This window comes from Oncorhynchus mykiss, chromosome 18 (genome assembly GCF_013265735.2).
Source record: "Oncorhynchus mykiss isolate Arlee chromosome 18, USDA_OmykA_1.1, whole genome shotgun sequence".
NCBI lineage: Eukaryota > Metazoa > Chordata > Actinopteri > Salmoniformes > Salmonidae > Oncorhynchus > Oncorhynchus mykiss.
The window spans coordinates 62,838,413-62,859,614 of NC_048582.1; the positions used below are offsets into that span (position 1 = coordinate 62,838,413).

The 21,202-nt window shown below is 47.2% G+C and overlaps 1 protein-coding gene across 14 annotated transcripts in view; it reads left to right on the top strand.

The window, feature by feature from the left end:
- The window catches only part of LOC110496881 (focal adhesion kinase 1), a 235,348-nt gene that overhangs the window by 204,366 nt on the left and 9,780 nt on the right, over window positions 1–21,202 (top strand). For 12 of the 14 annotated variants that reach the window (XM_036953483.1, XM_036953484.1, XM_036953479.1 and 9 more), the window contains 3 exons: window positions 3,523–3,585; window positions 4,452–4,491; window positions 4,696–4,799. In XM_036953483.1, the coding sequence (XP_036809378.1) occupies window positions 3,523–3,585; window positions 4,452–4,491; window positions 4,696–4,799 (207 nt within the window). The remainder of the gene's footprint in view (window positions 1–3,522; window positions 3,586–4,451; window positions 4,492–4,695; window positions 4,800–21,202) is intronic. The other 2 variants (XM_036953485.1, XM_036953473.1) reach the window with 1 other exon arrangement.

A 21,202-nucleotide genomic window follows, 5' to 3' on the forward strand; every position in this document is an offset into this window, starting at 1 on the left:
GAGTACCATGATTCAGCAGGCAGGGGGGCAGGAGTACAATGATTCAGTAGGCAGGGGGGCAGGAGTACAATGATTCAGAAGGCAGGGGGGCAGGAGTACAATGATTCAGCAGGCAGGGGGGCAGGAGTACAATGATTCAGCAGGCAGGGGGGCAGGAGTACAATGATTCAGCAGGCAGGGGGGCAGGAGTACAATGATTCAGCAGGCAGGGGGGCAGGAGTACAATGATTCAGCAGGCAGGGGGGCAGGAGTACAATGATTCAGCAGGCAGGGGGGCAGGAGTACAATGATTCAGCAGGCAGGGGGGCAGGAGTACAATGATTCAGCAGGCAGGGGGGCAGGAGTACAATGATTCAGCAGGCAGGGGGGCAGGAGTACAATGATTCAGCAGGCAGGGGGGCAGAAGTACAATGATTCAGCAGGCAGGGGGGCAGGAGTACAATGATTCAGCAGGCAGGGGGGCAGGAGTACAATGATTCAGCAGGCAGGGGGGAAAAGATGGATTAAACATATCAGCCCCAGTGTTTTTATTTTACATCAATCTTAAGCAAGGCAACACATCACATCATAGTAAATTGTTGAAATGAAAACAAAGATTGACTAGATGTTGACGGGTTAACTGTCAAGTCGGCTAGAGGCGGGCAGAGGGAAGAGCAGTCGATTGACTGACCTGGGTCAATTAAACCACAGTTCCTCTCAAATAAAAAGCCTGCCGAGATGATACAATTATTAAAAGCATCACTTATCCCATTCTTCTCATTTATGATGCCAGATTCAGACAGAACTTGCTTAGCAGGGACGAAGAGGAATTTGTACGCTTCCATGCATTTACCGGATCACCAGTGGTCAAAGATGGAGCTTAAAAAGTATTTTTGATTTAGCTTTCTTAATCAAGATAGTACATCTGTTTCTCAGTTTGTCTGAAATATTGCCAGTCTACTACAGAGTCAGTTTTCCTTGCTTTGGCCCAGGCCGGAGTTCTCATCTGGATGACAGATCGATCTAACCTTTGGTTTTCTTTCAGAGCTATGAATTGTTTCAAAGGGGTGTGTTCATCTGCCAAAGGAATACATATTGAGGAGAAATGTTGTAGAGCCAACGCAGGGTCAGGAATACATTTTGAGGAGAAATGTTGTAGAGCCAACATAGGGTCTGGAATACAGAAACATGGCATGTTAGAACCTTAACTTTGTTAAATGTCCCTTAATTAAAATAAAAGTTGTGTTTTTGCTGATTGGTATCTCTAAAACATATTATAGGATAATGATCACTGAGATCATATGCAAGTACCCCACTAGACAAATATTTATGGTGATTATTAGTAAGAATTCAGTCGATCATTGAGGAGTTAACAGGGTTTTTCACATTTAGCCATGTGGATTTTGAGATCAATTGAGTATTATCCAGAGTAACTTACAGTTAGTGCATTCATATTAATATAGCTGGGTGAGACAACCACTGATCACAGTTAGTGCATTCATCTTAAGATAGCTGGGTGGAGACAACCACTGATCAGTTAGTGCATTCATCTTAAGATAGCTGGGTGAGACAACCACTGATCACAGTCATAGTAAATACACTTGGGTTTGTTTTTATTTTATTCAATGAACTGTTACCCAGTCAGTCTCTCCCAGAACCATCATATCAGTAGTATGCCGCTGACTGTTTAGTTGGGGTAAACATCTGGATTGGATTACAGTGTCACGCACACTAGTGTTTTCTCTACTAGCTCAATCTTTAGCCCGTCCCCCTCCTGGGGTTGTTCTCTGCTGGAGGAGATCCAGATCACTGTTGTTTTCATTCAGTGAAATAAGGTGGGAAGAGTGATCTTCTCCCTAGCCTTTTGATATGGAGAGAAAAGGGGATCCATTTGAAAAACAAAGCTGTAAAGGTGTGTGTCTGTGTGTGAATGTGTCAGAGAGACCCGAACTCTGACCACAAACTCATCTCGTGAGGGAAAATCAGGGATCAGACAGCATTCTAGAACCCTTCTCTTTTCTCTGCAGAGCTAGACTCTCTGGAGAGCTAGACTCTCTGGAGAGCTAGACTAATGATATGAATTATAGGATGGTTAAAGATGACAGTAGTGCTACCTAGCTGCTGTTGGCTTTATATTTCATATTTAATACTCATACAATCATATGATCCATGTCCAGAATAGGCCATCTACATTGTTTGAGCAATATATTGAAAATTACCTTTGTGGAAATAATACAATGATAAAAGATACATTTTGTGGCCCTTGAAAATGTTTGTTGTGTTGCCGCGTCCAACAAGACAATTGCATAGGACTTAAGATTTTTCTAAACTGGATTTAAAGGGATCTTTAAAAGTTCTGGTATTTGAGCAGCCAGCCTCTGTGATAACAGCCCCTTCCCACCCCTTCATGATCCCTCTCCCTCCCAGAAGGCTTTCCTGTGGAAAATACTTTGGTCTGCGTCTGTTTATCCACAGCCCCGGCCAGCCAGGGTTCAGAAGGAGAGCAATCATTAATGCTGCCTGTTTCATTTGGCCGCCAGATATTGTGGTGAAGATGGGTGGAAATCTCAGCCAGTGTTCATGCTGTTCTCAGAATCTTAAAGATCCTTTAGGCAGATCTGGCATCAGAACCAACGACACTGACGTGGTCTTCCTTTGTATACCTTAGCCACTGTACCATTTAGACATTCACTATCTTTATTCATGTGATTTGTGTGAAATATTCGGTTTCATATGATTATGTATTCCTGTACACAAATAAGGGTTGAGATCGTCAACTGGGGGAAAGTAAAGGAGGGAGGGAGAGAGGGAGTGGGAGAGAGAGAAGGAGGTCTGCCACAGAGCAAGAGGAGTCTGCTGTGGGATCAGTCTCTGCATGAATCCGTCAGACACGTTTAAGCCTTCCTCATCCAGCAGCAGAAACTGTTTTGTCGTCTCACTCTGCCGATGGGACCACCGCTGTCCACAGAGCTCAGAGGATGCACCTTTTCAAGTCCTGCTTTGGAAAACCGGTACAGATCATGGCTGGGAAGGGGTGGTGATTGTTTTGGTGGCTTTCTGTGTGGATTTGTACTGCTGGTACTTGGATACCTGGAAAGATGTTTAACTCTCAACCAGGTGCTCCTGAAGCTCTGAGGGTTCCTTCTGTGCAAATAGTTATCTCACTGCACTGTCTGTGTTTGCATATCTTTGTGGTCAGCCAGGGTGGCATAGATATATTTTAGATTGTACTGGATGGATGATTGGTTGATTTGGTATTGTTTGTTTGTAGCAGGGAATGAGGGTTAACACAGCAAGATAAAAGAACAGATCCGTTTCAAACGAAATTGTGAGTTCTATGTTCTCATGGAATTAAACACTAGTGAGAAATCGTCAGTCATTTCATCTTATGTTGTAAGAAATATACTCTATAGTATTCTATTTCAAGACTACTGTAACAATGGTTTTAGTGATAAATTAGGTTTTAATATTTGAGGTTGTGGTAATGAGGTGGTCAGATGTCGCTAGCTAGTTCTCTGACCCTCTGCTATGTATTCTCGTCAGAAGCCAGAATCCAGGAACTCGCGGGGCAGCATTGACAGGGAAGACTGCAGTCTCCAGGGGCCGGTGAGTTTCCCATGACCCACCGTTTGTTTAGGTTCATACCCCCAGAGGGACGGAGCAGGAAATATTGTTTTTCAATAAACCAATGTATTTATTACATTTTTCCATTTCAATCATTTTTTACAACAGACATTTTGTCTGAATTTTATAGCGCTGGCCTCAGTAATATACACATATACTACCTTAGGGATGTTCTGGTCCTGGAGGTCCCAAACACGTCTGTTTTTTCTTTCTACCTGGTAGTTAATTGCACTCACCTGGTGTCCCAGGTCTGAATTCGTCCCTTGTTAGAAGGACAGAGAACCAGAAGTGTTTTGGCCCTCCTGGACCGGTATTGAACAGCCCTGTTGTAGCTGGACACTCTCAACCAGCCCAGTCCCACTAGGCCGACATATTGGGACTATGGAGGGTGGGAACTGAACTGTGGCAACAGTTTCTCATGCCATCATCTCTCTCTCTCTCTCTGCTGCTGGATAATCTTTAAAAACAGGCGTCAGCTACAGAACACCCACAAACCAACCAGACCCATTCACACAGTAATTACAGAACAAAACTGGGCTGAGTGGGTCTCGGCTCTGAGAAGAGGAAACATCAGAATGTAGAGGGGAGAAGAAAACACCATCGTGTGTTAAAATCAAGAGAGGATAAGGTTTTGGGGAGGAGCTGGAGAAATGTAGCTGTCTGCTTGTCTCTGAGGGTCTGAGATATGTTGTGCTGTTAGCCACAGGGTACCCACAACAACACTGAAACACACTGGGCCCATGGGAAGCCCTAATCCAGAGTGCTGTTGGAAAAGCACATCCAGACAGACAGAAAAGTGCCAGTGTGCCTTTCTAATAATTTGTTTGTGTTTCTATGTTTCCCCTCAGACAGGAAACATATACCAACCAGTGGGACTGGGGAAATCAGGTAAGACAGTCCCTCAGCACATATGTCACTCCACATACATGTCACTCCACATACTGGAATGGCAACATGAGTCTATCTTCTCTGTGTGTTCTGAAATTAATGTATCTTTCTCTCTTTTAGACACACACACACACACACACACACACACACACACACACACACACACACTAACTCTCCTCCCTCCTTCTCTCTCCCTCCTCTCAGAGCATGTGGCCCCTCCTAAGAAGCCTCCTCGTCCTGGAGCCCCCAGCCACCTGGGCAGTCTGGCCAGCCTCAACCCTTTAGAAAGCTACAACGAGGGGGTCAAGGTACAGAAACACTCACAGCACCAAGACAACACTGTTTTAATGTCTTACTCCAGGGTCACCATCACAGCAACACAGCACCAAGACAACACTGGTTTAATGTCTTACTCCACGGTCACCATCACAGCACCAAGACAACACTGTCTTAATGTCTTACTCCAGGGTCACCATCACAGCACCAAGACAACACTGTTTTAATGTCTTACTCCAGGGTCACCATCACAGCACCAAGACAACACTGTTTTAATGTCTTACTCCAGGGTCACCATCACAGCACCAAGACAACACTGTCTTAATGTCTTACTCCAGGTTCACCATCACAGTACCAAGACAACACTGTCTTAATGTCTTACTCCAGGGTCACCATCACAGCACCAAGACAACACTGTTTTAATGTCTTACTCCAGGGTCACCATCACAGCACCAAGACAACACTGTTTTAATGTCTTACTCCAGGGTCACCATCACAGCACCAAGACAACACTGTTTTAATGTCTTACTCCACGGTCACCATCACAGCACCAAGACAACACTGTCTTAATGTCTTACTCCAGGGTCACCATCACAGCAACACAGCACCAAGACAACACTGTCTTAATGTCTTACTCCACGGTCACCATCACAGCAACACAGCACCAAGACAACACTGTCTTAATGTCTTACTCCACGGTCACCATCACAGCACCAAGACAACACTGTCTTAATGTCTTACTCCAGGGTCACCATCACAGCACCAAGACAACACTGTCTTAATATCTTACTCCAGGGTCACCATCACAGTACCAAGACAACACTGGTTTAATGTCTTACTCCAGGGTCACCATCACAGCACCAAGACAACACTGTTTTAATGTCTTACTCCAGGGTCACCATCACAGTACCAAGACAACACTGTTTTAATGTCTTACTCCAGGGTCACCATCACAGCACCAAGACAACACTGTCTTAATGTCTTACTCCAGGGTCACCATCACAGCACCAAGACAACACTGTCTTAATGTCTTACTCCAGGGTCACCATCACAGCACCAAGACAACACTGTTTTAATGTCTTACTCCAGGGTCACCATCACAGCACCAAGACAACACTGTCTTAATGTCTTACTCCAGGTTCACCATCACAGCACCAAGACAACACTGTCTTAATGTCTTACTCCAGGGTCACCATCACAGCACCAAGACAACACTGTCTTAATGTCTTACTCCAGGGTCACCATCACAGCACCAAGACAACACTGTTTTAATGTCTTACTCCAGGGTCACCGTCACAGCATCACAGCACCAAGACAACACTGTTTTAATGTCTTACTCCACGGTCACCATCACAGCACCAAGACAACACTGTTTTGATGTCTTACTCCACGGTCACCATCACAGCACCAAGACAACACTGTCTTAATGTCTTACTCCAGGGTCACCATCACAGCACCAAGACAACACTGTTTTAATGTCTTACTCCAGGGTCACCATCACAGCACCAAGACAACACTGTCTTAATGTCTTACTCCAGGGTCACCATCACAGCACCAAGACAACACTGTTTTAATGTCTTACTCCAGGGTCACCATCACAGCACCAAGACAACACTGTCTTAATGTCTTACTCCAGGGTCACCATCACAGCACCAAGACAACACTGTTTTAATGTCTTACTCCAGGGTCACCATCACAGCAACACAGTACCAAGACAACACTGTCTTAATGTCTTACTCCAGGGTCACCATCACAGCACCAAGACAACACTGTCTTAATGTCTTACTCCAGGGTCACCATCACAGCTTGGTTGAGCGTGGTCCTACATTTGTTTGTGCTATTTGTATTTGTATTTAGTATGGATCCCCATTAGTTCCTGCCAAGGCAACAGCTACTCTTCCTGGGGTTTATTAGGGATCCCCATTAGTTCCTGCCAAGGCAACAGCTACTCTTCCTGGGGTTTATTAGGGATCCCCATTAGTTCCTGCCAAGGCAACAGCTACTCTTCCTGGGGTTTATTATGGATCCCCATTAGTTGCTGCCAAGGCAACAGCTACTCTTCCTGGGGTTTATTATGGATCCCCATTAGCTGCTGCCAAGGCAACAGCTACTCTTCCTGGGGTTTATTATGGATCCCCATTAGTTCCTGCCAAGGCAGCAGCTACTCTTCCTGGGGTTTATTATGGATCCCCATTAGTTCCTGCCAAGGCAACAGCTACTCTTCCTGGGGTTTATCATGGATCCCCATTAGTTCCTGCCAAGGCAACAGCTACTCTTCCTGGGGTTTATTATGGATCCCCATTAGTTCCTGCCAAGGCAACAGCTACTCTTCCTGGGGTTTATCATGGATCCCCATTAGTTCCTGCCAAGGCAACAGCTACTCTTCCTGGGGTTTATCATGGATCCCCATTAGTTCCTGCCAAGGCAACAGCTACTCTTCTTGGGGTTTATTATAGATCCCCATTAGTTCCTGCCAAGGCAACAGCTACTCTTCCTGGGGTTTATTATGGATCCCCATTAGCTGCTGCCAAGGCAACAGCTACTCTTCCTGGGGTTTATTATGGATCCCCATTAGCTGCTGCCAAGGCAACAGCTACTCTTCCTGGGGTTTATTATGGATCCCCATTAGTTCCTGCCAAGGCAGCAGCTACTCTTCCTGGGGTTTATTATGGATCCCCATTAGTTGCTGCCAAGGCAACAGCTACTCTTCCTGGGGTTTATTATGGATCCCCATTAGCTGCTGCCAAGGCAACAGCTACTCTTCCTGGGGTTTATTATGGATCCCCATTAGCTGCTGCCAAGGCAACAGCTACTCTTCCTGGGGTTTATTATGGATCCCCATTAGTTCCTGCCAAGGCAGCAGCTACTCTTCCTGGGGTTTATTATGGATCCCCATTAGTTGCTGCCAATGCAACAGCTACTCTTCCTGGGGTTTATTATGGATCCCCATTAGTTCCTGCCAAGGCAGCAGCTACTCTTCCTGGGGTTTATTATGGATCCCCATTAGTTCCTGCCAAGGCAGCAGCTACTCTTCCTGGGGTTTATTATGGATCCCCATTAGTTCCTGCCAAGGCAGCAGCTACTCTTCCTGGGGTTTATTATGGATCCCCATTAGTTCCTGCCAAGGCAACAGCTACTCTTCTTGGGGTTTATTATGGATCCCCATTAGTTCCTGCCAAGGCAACAGCTACTCTTCCTGGGGTTTATTATGGATCCCCATTAGTTCCTGCCAAGGCAGCAGCTACTCTTCCTGGGGTTTATTATGGATCCCCATTAGTTCCTGCCAAGGCAACAGCTACTCTTCCTGGGGTTTATTATGGATCCCCATTAGTTCCTGCCAAGGCAGCAGCTACTCTTCCTGGGGTTTATTATGGATCCCCATTAGTTCCTGCCAAGGCAGCAGCTACTCTTCCTGGGGTTTATTATGGATCCCCATTAGTTCCTGCCAAGGCAACAGCTACTCTTCCTGGGGTTTATTATGGATCCCCATTAGTTCCTGCCAAGGCAACAGCTACTCTTCCTGGGGTTTATCATGGATCCCCATTAGTTCCTGCCAAGGCAACAGCTACTCTTCCTGGGGTTTATCATGGATCCCCATTAGTTCCTGCCAAGGCAACAGCTACTCTTCTTGGGGTTTATTATGGATCCCCATTAGTTCCTGCCAAGGCAGCAGCTACTCTTCCTGGGGTTTATTATGGATCCCCATTAGTTGCTGCCAAGGCAACAGCTACTCTTCCTGGGGTTTATTATGGATCCCCATTAGCTGCTGCCAAGGCAACAGCTACTCTTCCTGGGGTTTATTATGGATCCCCATTAGTTCCTGCCAAGGCAACAGCTACTCTTCCTGGGGTTTATTATGGATCCCCATTAGCTGCTGCCAAGGCAACAGCTACTCTTCCTGGGGTTTATTATGGATCCCCATTAGCTGCTGCCAAGGCAACAGCTACTCTTCCTGGGGTTTATTATGGATCCCCATTAGTTCCTGCCAAGGCAGCAGCTACTCTTCCTGGGGTTTATTATGGATCCCCATTAGTTGCTGCCAAGGCAACAGCTACTCTTCCTTGGGTTTATTATGGATCCCCATTAGTTCCTGCCAAGGCAGCAGCTACTCTTCCTGGGGTTTATTATGGATCCCCATTGGTTCCTGCCAAGGCAGCAGCTACTCTTCCTGGGGTTTATTATGGATCCCCATTAGTTCCTGCCAAGGCAGCAGCTACTCTTCCTGGGGTTTATTATGGATCCCCATTAGTTCCTGCCAAGGCAACAGCTACTCTTCCTGGGGTTTATTATGGATCCCCATTAGCTGCTGCCAAGGCAACAGCTACTCTTCCTGGGGTTTATTATGGATCCCCATTAGCTGCTGCCAAGGCAGCAGCTACTCTTCCTGGGGTTTATTATGGATCCCCATTAGCTGCTGCCAAGGCAACAGCTACTCTTCCTGGGGTTTATTATGGATCCCCATTAGCTGCTGCCAAGGCAACAGCTACTCTTCCTGGGGTTTATTATGGATCCCCATTAGCTGCTGCCAAGGCAGCAGCTACTCTTCCTGGGGTTTATTATGGATCCCCATTAGTTGCTGCCAAGGCAACAGCTACTCTTCCTGGGGTTTATTATGGATCCCCATTAGTTGCTGCCAAGGCAACAGCTACTCTTCCTTGGGTTTATTATGGATCCCCATTAGTTCCTGCCAAGGCAGCAGCTACTCTTCCTGGGGTTTATTATGGATCCCCATTGGTTCCTGCCAAGGCAGCAGCTACTCTTCCTGGGGTTTATTATGGATCCCCATTAGTTCCTGCCAAGGCAGCAGCTACTCTTCCTGGGGTTTATTATGGATCCCCATTAGTTCCTGCCAAGGCAACAGCTACTCTTCCTGGGGTTTATTATGGATCCCCATTAGTTCCTGCCAAGGCAGCAGCTACTCTTCCTGGGGTTTATTATGGATCCCCATTAGTTGCTGCCAAGGCAACAGCTACTCTTCCTGGGGTTTATTATGGATCCCCATTAGCTGCTGCCAAGGCAACAGCTACTCTTCCTGGGGTTTATTATGGATCCCCATTAGCTGCTGCCAAGGCAACAGCTACTCTTCCTGGGGTTTATTATGGATCCCCATTAGTTCCTGCCAAGGCAGCAGCTACTCTTCCTGGGGTTTATTATGGATCCCCATTAGTTGCTGCCAATGCAACAGCTACTCTTCCTGGGGTTTATTATGGATCCCCATTAGTTCCTGCCAAGGCAGCAGCTACTCTTCCTGGGGTTTATTATGGATCCCCATTAGTTCCTGCCAAGGCAGCAGCTACTCTTCCTGGGGTTTATTATGGATCCCCATTAGTTCCTGCCAAGGCAGCAGCTACTCTTCCTGGGGTTTATTATGGATCCCCATTAGTTCCTGCCAAGGCAACAGCTACTCTTCTTGGGGTTTATTATGGATCCCCATTAGTTCCTGCCAAGGCAACAGCTACTCTTCCTGGGGTTTATTATGGATCCCCATTAGTTCCTGCCAAGGCAGCAGCTACTCTTCCTGGGGTTTATTATGGATCCCCATTAGTTCCTGCCAAGGCAACAGCTACTCTTCCTGGGGTTTATTATGGATCCCCATTAGTTCCTGCCAAGGCAGCAGCTACTCTTCCTGGGGTTTATTATGGATCCCCATTAGTTCCTGCCAAGGCAGCAGCTACTCTTCCTGGGGTTTATTATGGATCCCCATTAGTTCCTGCCAAGGCAACAGCTACTCTTCCTGGGGTTTATTATGGATCCCCATTAGTTCCTGCCAAGGCAACAGCTACTCTTCCTGGGGTTTATCATGGATCCCCATTAGTTCCTGCCAAGGCAACAGCTACTCTTCCTGGGGTTTATCATGGATCCCCATTAGTTCCTGCCAAGGCAACAGCTACTCTTCTTGGGGTTTATTATGGATCCCCATTAGTTCCTGCCAAGGCAGCAGCTACTCTTCCTGGGGTTTATTATGGATCCCCATTAGTTGCTGCCAAGGCAACAGCTACTCTTCCTGGGGTTTATTATGGATCCCCATTAGCTGCTGCCAAGGCAACAGCTACTCTTCCTGGGGTTTATTATGGATCCCCATTAGTTCCTGCCAAGGCAACAGCTACTCTTCCTGGGGTTTATTATGGATCCCCATTAGCTGCTGCCAAGGCAACAGCTACTCTTCCTGGGGTTTATTATGGATCCCCATTAGCTGCTGCCAAGGCAACAGCTACTCTTCCTGGGGTTTATTATGGATCCCCATTAGTTCCTGCCAAGGCAGCAGCTACTCTTCCTGGGGTTTATTATGGATCCCCATTAGTTGCTGCCAAGGCAACAGCTACTCTTCCTTGGGTTTATTATGGATCCCCATTAGTTCCTGCCAAGGCAGCAGCTACTCTTCCTGGGGTTTATTATGGATCCCCATTGGTTCCTGCCAAGGCAGCAGCTACTCTTCCTGGGGTTTATTATGGATCCCCATTAGTTCCTGCCAAGGCAGCAGCTACTCTTCCTGGGGTTTATTATGGATCCCCATTAGTTCCTGCCAAGGCAACAGCTACTCTTCCTGGGGTTTATTATGGATCCCCATTAGCTGCTGCCAAGGCAACAGCTACTCTTCCTGGGGTTTATTATGGATCCCCATTAGCTGCTGCCAAGGCAGCAGCTACTCTTCCTGGGGTTTATTATGGATCCCCATTAGTTGCTGCCAAGGCAACAGCTACTCTTCCTGGGGTTTATTATGGATCCCCATTAGTTCCTGCCAAGGCAGCAGCTACTCTTCCTGGGGTTTATTATGGATCCCCATTAGTTCCTGCCAAGGCAGCAGCTACTCTTCCTGGGGTTTATTATGGATCCCCATTAGTTCCTGCCAAGGCAGCAGCTACTCTTCCTGGGGTTTATTATGGATCCCCATTAGTTCCTGCCAAGGCAACAGCTACTCTTCCTGGGGTTTATTATGGATCCCCATTAGCTGCTGCCAAGGCAACAGCTACTCTTCCTGGGGTTTATTATGGATCCCCATTAGTTCCTGCCAAGGCAGCAGCTACTCTTCCTGGGGTTTATTATGGATCCCCATTAGTTGCTGCCAAGGCAACAGCTACTCTTCCTGGGGTTTATTATGGATCCCCATTAGTTCCTGCCAAGGCAGTAGCTACTCTTCCTGGGGTTTATTATGGATCCCCATTAGTTCCTGCCAAGGCAACAGCTACTCTTCCTGGGGTTTATTATGGATCCCCATTAGTTCCTGCCAAGGCAACAGCTACTCTTCTTGGGGTTTATTATGGATCCCCATTAGTTCCTGCCAAGGCAGCAGCTACTCTTCCTGGGGTTTATTATGGATCCCCATTAGTTCCTGCCAAGACAGCAGCTACTCTTCCTGTGGTCCAAACATATTAAATAATTTACATTTACATGTAAAACAAAAGATAAAACAGTACATCATATAACATTATTACACCACTACATACTGTATTTACAATACAAAATGTTTAATTCCACGATACAACAATATCACAATGTGTGCGTATGCATGTGTCTGTACCTTTGTGTGTGTCTCTTCAGACCCCGCTGTTCCATAAGGTGTATACATCAGTTACCTGATGTGGAATAGAGTTCCATGTAGTCATGGCTCTATGTAGTACTGTGTGCCTCCCATAGTCTGTTCTGGACTTGGGAAGAGACCTCTTGTGGCATGTCTTGTGGAATGGTTGTCTGAGCTGTCTGAGCTGTATGCTAGTATTTTAAACAGACAGCTCGGTACATTCAGCTTGTTAACACCTCTTACAAAAACAAGTAGTGATGAAGTCAATCTCTCTTCATGAGAGATTAACATGCATGTCATTAATGTTATCTCTCCTTGTACTTTTAAGGGCCAGCCGTGCTTCCCTAATCTGAGCCAACTGCAATTTTCCCAAATCCCTCTTTGTGGCACATGACCACACTACTGAACAGTAGCATGTAGGACCTGCCCTGTTGATAGTGTTGTGAAGAAGGCAGAGCAGCGCTTAATTATGGATAGACTTCTCCCCATCTTAACTACTGTTGTATCAATATGTTTTGACCATGACAGTTTACAATACAAGGTTACACCAAGCAGTTTAGTCACCTGAACTTGCTCAATTTCCATATTATTCATTACGAGATGTAGTTGAGGTTAAGAGTTTAGTGAATACCACCCTGCATACCACTGCTGGCTTGTTTCTGAAGCCAAGTAGGGTTGGTCCTGGTCAGTCCCTGGATGGGAGGCCAGATGCTGCTGGAAGTGGTGTTGGAGGGCCAGTAGGAGGCACTATTTCCTCTCGTCTAAATAATATCCCAATGCCCCAGGCCAGTGATTGGGGACACTGCCCTGTGTAGGGTGCCGTCTTTCGGAAGGGACGTTAAACGGGTGTCCTGACTCTCTGCGATCATTAAAAGATCCCATGGCACTTATCGTAAGAGTAGGGGTGTTAACCCCGGTGTCCTGGCTAAATTCCCAATCTGGCCCTGAAACCATCACGGTCACCTAATAATCCCCAGTTTACAATTGGCTCATTCATCCCCCTCCTCTCCCCTGTAACTATTCCCCAGGTAGTTGCTGCAAATGAGGATGTGTTCTCAGTCAACTTACCTGGTAAAATAACAGATAAATAAAAATTTAAAATTGTCCCAAATACAATGCTTTTAGTTTTGGGAATATTTAGGACTAACTTATTTCTTGCTACCCATTCTGAAACGAACTTCAGCTCTATGTTAAGTGTTGCAGTCATTTCAGTTGCTGTAGTAGCTGACATGTATAGTGTTGAGTCATCCGCATACATAGACACACTGGCTTTACGTATCTCGTTAGTAAAGATTGAAAAAAGTAAGGGGCCTAAACAGCTACCCTGGAGCATTCCTGATTCTACCTGAGAAGTAGCCTCCCTTTGCCTTGATGACAGCTTTGCACACTCTGGCATGCTTTTCCAACAGTCTTGAAGGAGTTCCCATATATGCTGAGCACTTGTTGGCTGCTTTTCCTTCACTCTGCGCTCCAACTCATCCCAAACCATCTCAATTGGGTTGAGGTCGGGTGATTGTGGAGGCCAGGTCATCTGATGCAGCACTCCATCACTGTCCTTCTTGGTCAAATAACCCTTACACAGCCTGGAGGTGTGTTGGGTCATTGTCCTGTTGGGAACCACACATATGGAGATCATCCGTTCACCTACTCTGGTTCTCACAAAGACAAGGCAGTTGGAACCAAAAATCTCACATTTGGACTCAGCAGACCAAAGGACAGATTTCCACCGGTCTGATGTCCATTGCTCGTGTTTCTTGGCCCAAACAAGTATTTTCTTCTTATTGGTGTCCTTTAGTAGTGGTTTCTTTGCAACAATTCGACAATGAAGGCCTGATTCACGCAGCGTCCTCTGAACAGTTGATGTTGCGATTTGTCTGTTACTTGAACTCTGAGGAGCATTTATTTGGGTTTCAATTTCTGAGGCTGGCAACTACTAAACTTATCCTCTTCCTTTCCTGTGGCGGTCCTCATGAGAGCCAGTTTCATCATAGCGATAGATGGTTTTTGCAACTGCACTTGCAGAAATGTTGACATTTCTTGAAATTTTGCGGATTGATTGACCTTCATGTCTTAAAGCAATGATGGACTGTCGTTTTTCTTTGCTTATTTGAGCTGTTCTTGCCATAATATGGACTTGGTCTTTTACCAAATAGGGCCATCTTCTGTATACCCCCCTACCTTGTCACAACACAACTGATTGGCTCAAACGCATTAAGAAGGAAAGAAATTCCACAAATTAACTTTTAACAAGGCACACCTGTTAATTGAAATGCATTCCAGGTGACTATCTCATGAAGCTGGTGGAGAGAATGCCAAGAGTGTGCAAAGCTGTCATCAAGGTGAAGGGTGGCTACTTTGAAGAATCTAAAATATATTTTTATTTTTTTTAACACTTTTTTTGGTTACTACATGATTCCATGTGTTATTTCATAGTTTTGATGTCTTCACTATTATTCTACAATGTAGAAAATAGTTTTTAAAAATTAAGAAAAACCTTTAAATGAGTCGGTGTCTGCATTTAGAACACAATGATGTAGACGTACAGTAAACACCAGGCATCATGCTTGTCCATAGAAATATAGAATCTACAATGACTGTCAGGAAAAAAAACAGCTTCCATCATTCTCAGCTCATGTGGAACCAAAGTAATAAATGAAAGCCATCGGATACGCTCCACTTCCTCCCTGGGAAAAGCAGTTGTTTGGCTGCAGGGAGGACTGGGGGGTTGGGGACTAGATGGAAATCATCCCACGCTGACCCCACCATCCACCCCTACACAGCCAGGGTCAACCCACCATCCACCCCTACACAGCCAGGATCATCCCACCATTCACCCCTACACAGCCAGGATCATCCCACCATCCACCCCTACACAGCCAGGATCATCCCACCCTGAGCCCACCATTCACCCCTACACAGCCAGGATCAACCCACCATCCACCCCTACACTGCCAGGATCATCCCACCATTCACCCCTACAGAGCCAGGGTCAACCCACCATTCACCCCTACACAGCCAGGGTCATCCCACCATCCACCCCTACACAGCCAGGGTCAACCCACCATCCACCCCTACACAGCCAGGGTCAACCCACCATCCACCCCTACACAGCCAGGATCATCCCACCATCCACCCCTACACAGCCAGGGTCAACCCACCATCCACCCCTACACAGCCAGGATCATCCCACCATTCACCCCTACACATCCAGGATCAACCCACCATCCACCCCTACACAGCCAGGGTCAACCCACCCTGACCCCACCATTCACCCCTACACAGCCAGGGTCAACCCACCATCCACCCCTACACAGCCAGGGTCAACCCACCATCCACCCCTACACAGCCAGGATCAACCCACCATCCACCCCTACACAGCCAGGGTCAACCCACCATCCACCCCTACACAGCCAAGGTCATCCCACCCTGACCCCACCATTCACCCCTACACAGCCAGGATCAACCCACCATCCACCCCTACACAGCCAGGGTCAACCCACCATCCACCCCTACACAGCCAGGGTCAACCCACCATCCACCCCTACACAGCCGGGGTCGACCTACCATCCACCCCTACACAGCCAGGGTCAACCCACCATCCACCCCTACACAGCCAGGATCATCCCACCATTCACCCCTACACATCCAGGATCAACCCACCATCCACCCCTACACAGCCAGGGTCAACCCACCCTGACCCCACCATTCACCCCTACACAGCCAGGGTCAACCCACCATCCACCCCTACACAGCCAGGGTCAACCCACCATCCACCCCTACACAGCCAGGATCAACCCACCATCCACCCCTACACAGCCAGGGTCAACCCACCATCCACCCCTACACAGCCAAGGTCATCCCACCCTGACCCCACCATTCACCCCTACACAGCCAGGATCAACCCACCATCCACCCCTACACAGCCAGGGTCAACCCACCATCAACCCCTACACAGCCAGGGTCAACCCACCATCCACCCCTACACAGCCAGGGTCAACCCACCATCCACCCCTACACAGCCAGGGTCAACCCACCATCCACCCCTACACAGGCTCCATACAGATGCTGACAAGCAGGCCCAAAAAAAGCCCCAGGGAAAACCACACTTTCTGGGCTTTATTTTGGGCCCTAGTTATACAACGCCAACTACCATCCATTTAGAAAGGAGCCGGTGAAATGATTATTATGGATCCCCATTAGTTCCTGCCAAGGCAACAGCTACTCTTCCTGGGGTTTATTATGGATCCCCATTAGTTCCTGCCAAGGCAACAGCTACTCTTCCTGGGGTTTATCATGGATCCCCATTAGTTCCTGCCAAGGCAACAGCTACTCTTCCTGGGGTTTATCATGGATCCCCATTAGTTCCTGCCAAGGCAACAGCTACTCTTCTTGGGGTTTATTATGGATCCCCATTAGTTCCTGCCAAGGCAGCAGCTACTCTTCCTGGGGTTTATTATGGATCCCCATTAGTTGCTGCCAAGGCAACAGCTACTCTTCCTGGGGTTTATTATGGATCCCCATTAGCTGCTGCCAAGGCAACAGCTACTCTTCCTGGGGTTTATTATGGATCCCCATTAGTTCCTGCCAAGGCAACAGCTACTCTTCCTGGGGTTTATTATGGATCCCCATTAGCTGCTGCCAAGGCAACAGCTACTCTTCCTGGGGTTTATTATGGATCCCCATTAGCTGCTGCCAAGGCAACAGCTACTCTTCCTGGGGTTTATTATGGATCCCCATTAGTTCCTGCCAAGGCAGCAGCTACTCTTCCTGGGGTTTATTATGGATCCCCATTAGTTGCTGCCAAGGCAACAGCTACTCTTCCTTGGGTTTATTATGGATCCCCATTAGTTCCTGCCAAGGCAGCAGCTACTCTTCCTGGGGTTTATTATGGATCCCCATTGGTTCCTGCCAAGGCAGCAGCTACTCTTCCTGGGGTTTATTATGGATCCCCATTAGTTCCTGCCAAGGCAGCAGCTACTCTTCCTGGGGTTTATTATGGATCCCCATTAGTTCCTGCCAAGGCAACAGCTACTCTTCCTGGGGTTTATTATGGATCCCCATTAGCTGCTGCCAAGGCAACAGCTACTCTTCCTGGGGTTTATTATGGATCCCCATTAGCTGCTGCCAAGGCAACAGCTACTCTTCCTGGGGTTTATTATGGATCCCCATTAGTTGCTGCCAAGGCAACAGCTACTCTTCCTTGGGTTTATTATGGATCCCCATTAGTTCCTGCCAAGGCAGCAGCTACTCTTCCTGGGGTTTATTATGGATCCCCATTGGTTCCTGCCAAGGCAGCAGCTACTCTTCCTGGGGTTTATTATGGATCCCCATTAGTTCCTGCCAAGGCAGCAGCTACTCTTCCTGGGGTTTATTATGGATCCCCATTAGTTCCTGCCAAGGCAACAGCTACTCTTCCTGGGGTTTATTATGGATCCCCATTAGTTCCTGCCAAGGCAGCAGCTACTCTTCCTGGGGTTTATTATGGATCCCCATTAGTTGCTGCCAAGGCAACAGCTACTCTTCCTGGGGTTTATTATGGATCCCCATTAGCTGCTGCCAAGGCAACAGCTACTCTTCCTGGGGTTTATTATGGATCCCCATTAGCTGCTGCCAAGGCAACAGCTACTCTTCCTGGGGTTTATTATGGATCCCCATTAGTTCCTGCCAAGGCAGCAGCTACTCTTCCTGGGGTTTATTATGGATCCCCATTAGTTGCTGCCAATGCAACAGCTACTCTTCCTGGGGTTTATTATGGATCCCCATTAGTTCCTGCCAAGGCAGCAGCTACTCTTCCTGGGGTTTATTATGGATCCCCATTAGTTCCTGCCAAGGCAGCAGCTACTCTTCCTGGGGTTTATTATGGATCCCCATTAGTTCCTGCCAAGGCAGCAGCTACTCTTCCTGGGGTTTATTATGGATCCCCATTAGTTCCTGCCAAGGCAACAGCTACTCTTCTTGGGGTTTATTATGGATCCCCATTAGTTCCTGCCAAGGCAACAGCTACTCTTCCTGGGGTTTATTATGGATCCCCATTAGTTCCTGCCAAGGCAGCAGCTACTCTTCCTGGGGTTTATTATGGATCCCCATTAGTTCCTGCCAAGGCAACAGCTACTCTTCCTGGGGTTTATTATGGATCCCCATTAGTTCCTGCCAAGGCAGCAGCTACTCTTCCTGGGGTTTATTATGGATCCCCATTAGTTCCTGCCAAGGCAGCAGCTACTCTTCCTGGGGTTTATTATGGATCCCCATTAGTTCCTGCCAAGGCAACAGCTACTCTTCCTGGGGTTTATTATGGATCCCCATTAGTTCCTGCCAAGGCAACAGCTACTCTTCCTGGGGTTTATCATGGATCCCCATTAGTTCCTGCCAAGGCAACAGCTACTCTTCCTGGGGTTTATCATGGATCCCCATTAGTTCCTGCCAAGGCAACAGCTACTCTTCTTGGGGTTTATTATGGATCCCCATTAGTTCCTGCCAAGGCAGCAGCTACTCTTCCTGGGGTTTATTATGGATCCCCATTAGTTGCTGCCAAGGCAACAGCTACTCTTCCTGGGGTTTATTATGGATCCCCATTAGCTGCTGCCAAGGCAACAGCTACTCTTCCTGGGGTTTATTATGGATCCCCATTAGTTCCTGCCAAGGCAACAGCTACTCTTCCTGGGGTTTATTATGGATCCCCATTAGCTGCTGCCAAGGCAACAGCTACTCTTCCTGGGGTTTATTATGGATCCCCATTAGCTGCTGCCAAGGCAACAGCTACTCTTCCTGGGGTTTATTATGGATCCCCATTAGTTCCTGCCAAGGCAGCAGCTACTCTTCCTGGGGTTTATTATGGATCCCCATTAGTTGCTGCCAAGGCAACAGCTACTCTTCCTTGGGTTTATTATGGATCCCCATTAGTTCCTGCCAAGGCAGCAGCTACTCTTCCTGGGGTTTATTATGGATCCCCATTGGTTCCTGCCAAGGCAGCAGCTACTCTTCCTGGGGTTTATTATGGATCCCCATTAGTTCCTGCCAAGGCAGCAGCTACTCTTCCTGGGGTTTATTATGGATCCCCATTAGTTCCTGCCAAGGCAACAGCTACTCTTCCTGGGGTTTATTATGGATCCCCATTAGCTGCTGCCAAGGCAACAGCTACTCTTCCTGGGGTTTATTATGGATCCCCATTAGCTGCTGCCAAGGCAGCAGCTACTCTTCCTGGGGTTTATTATGGATCCCCATTAGTTGCTGCCAAGGCAACAGCTACTCTTCCTGGGGTTTATTATGGATCCCCATTAGTTCCTGCCAAGGCAGCAGCTACTCTTCCTGGGGTTTATTATGGATCCCCATTAGTTCCTGCCAAGGCAGCAGCTACTCTTCCTGGGGTTTATTATGGATCCCCATTAGTTCCTGCCAAGGCAGCAGCTACTCTTCCTGGGGTTTATTATGGATCCCCATTAGTTCCTGCCAAGGCAACAGCTACTCTTCCTGGGGTTTATTATGGATCCCCATTAGCTGCTGCCAAGACAACAGCTACTCTTCCTGGGGTTTATTATGGATCCCCATTAGTTCCTGCCAAGGCAGCAGCTACTCTTCCTGGGGTTTATTATGGATCCCCATTAGTTGCTGCCAAGGCAACAGCTACTCTTCCTGGGGTTTATTATGGATCCCCATTAGTTCCTGCCAAGGCAGTAGCTACTCTTCCTGGGGTTTATTATGGATCCCCATTAGTTCCTGCCAAGGCAACAGCTACTCTTCCTGGGGTTTATTATGGATCCCCATTAGTTCCTGCCAAGGCAACAGCTACTCTTCTTGGGGTTTATTATGGATCCCCATTAGTTCCTGCCAAGGCAGCAGCTACTCTTCCTGGGGTTTATTATGGATCCCCATTAGTTCCTGCCAAGACAGCAGCTACTCTTCCTGTGGTCCAAACATATTAAATAATTTACATTTACATGTAAAACAAAAGATAAAACAGTACATCATATAACATTATTACACCACTACATACTGTATTTACAATACAAAATGTTTAATTCCACGATACAACAATATCACAATGTGTGCGTATGCATGTGTCTGTACCTTTGTGTGTGTCTCTTCAGACCCCGCTGTTCCATAAGGTGTATACATCAGTTACCTGATGTGGAATAGAGTTCCATGTAGTCATGGCTCTATGTAGTACTGTGTGCCTCCCATAGTCTGTTCTGGACTTGGGAAGAGACCTCTTGTGGCATGTCTTGTGGAATGGTTGTCTGAGCTGTCTGAGCTGTATGCTAGTATTTTAAACAGACAGCTCGGTACATTCAGCTTGTTAACACCTCTTACAAAAACAAGTAGTGATGAAGTCAATCTCTCTTCATGAGAGATTAACATGCATGTCATTAATGTTATCTCTCCTTGTACTTTTAAGGGCCAGCCGTGCTTCCCTAATCTGAGCCAACTGCAATTTTCCCAAATCCCTCTTTGTGGCACATGACCACACTACTGAACAGTAGCATGTAGGACCTGCCCTGTTGATAGTGTTGTGAAGAAGGCAGAGCAGCGCTTAATTATGGATAGACTTCTCCCCATCTTAACTACTGTTGTATCAATATGTTTTGACCATGACAGTTTACAATACAAGGTTACACCAAGCAGTTTAGTCACCTGAACTTGCTCAATTTCCATATTATTCATTACGAGATGTAGTTGAGGTTAAGAGTTTAGTGAATACCACCCTGCATACCACTGCTGGCTTGTTTCTGAAGCCAAGTAGGGTTGGTCCTGGTCAGTCCCTGGATGGGAGGCCAGATGCTGCTGGAAGTGGTGTTGGAGGGCCAGTAGGAGGCACTATTTCCTCTCGTCTAAATAATATCCCAATGCCCCAGGCCAGTGATTGGGGACACTGCCCTGTGTAGGGTGCCGTCTTTCGGAAGGGACGTTAAACGGGTGTCC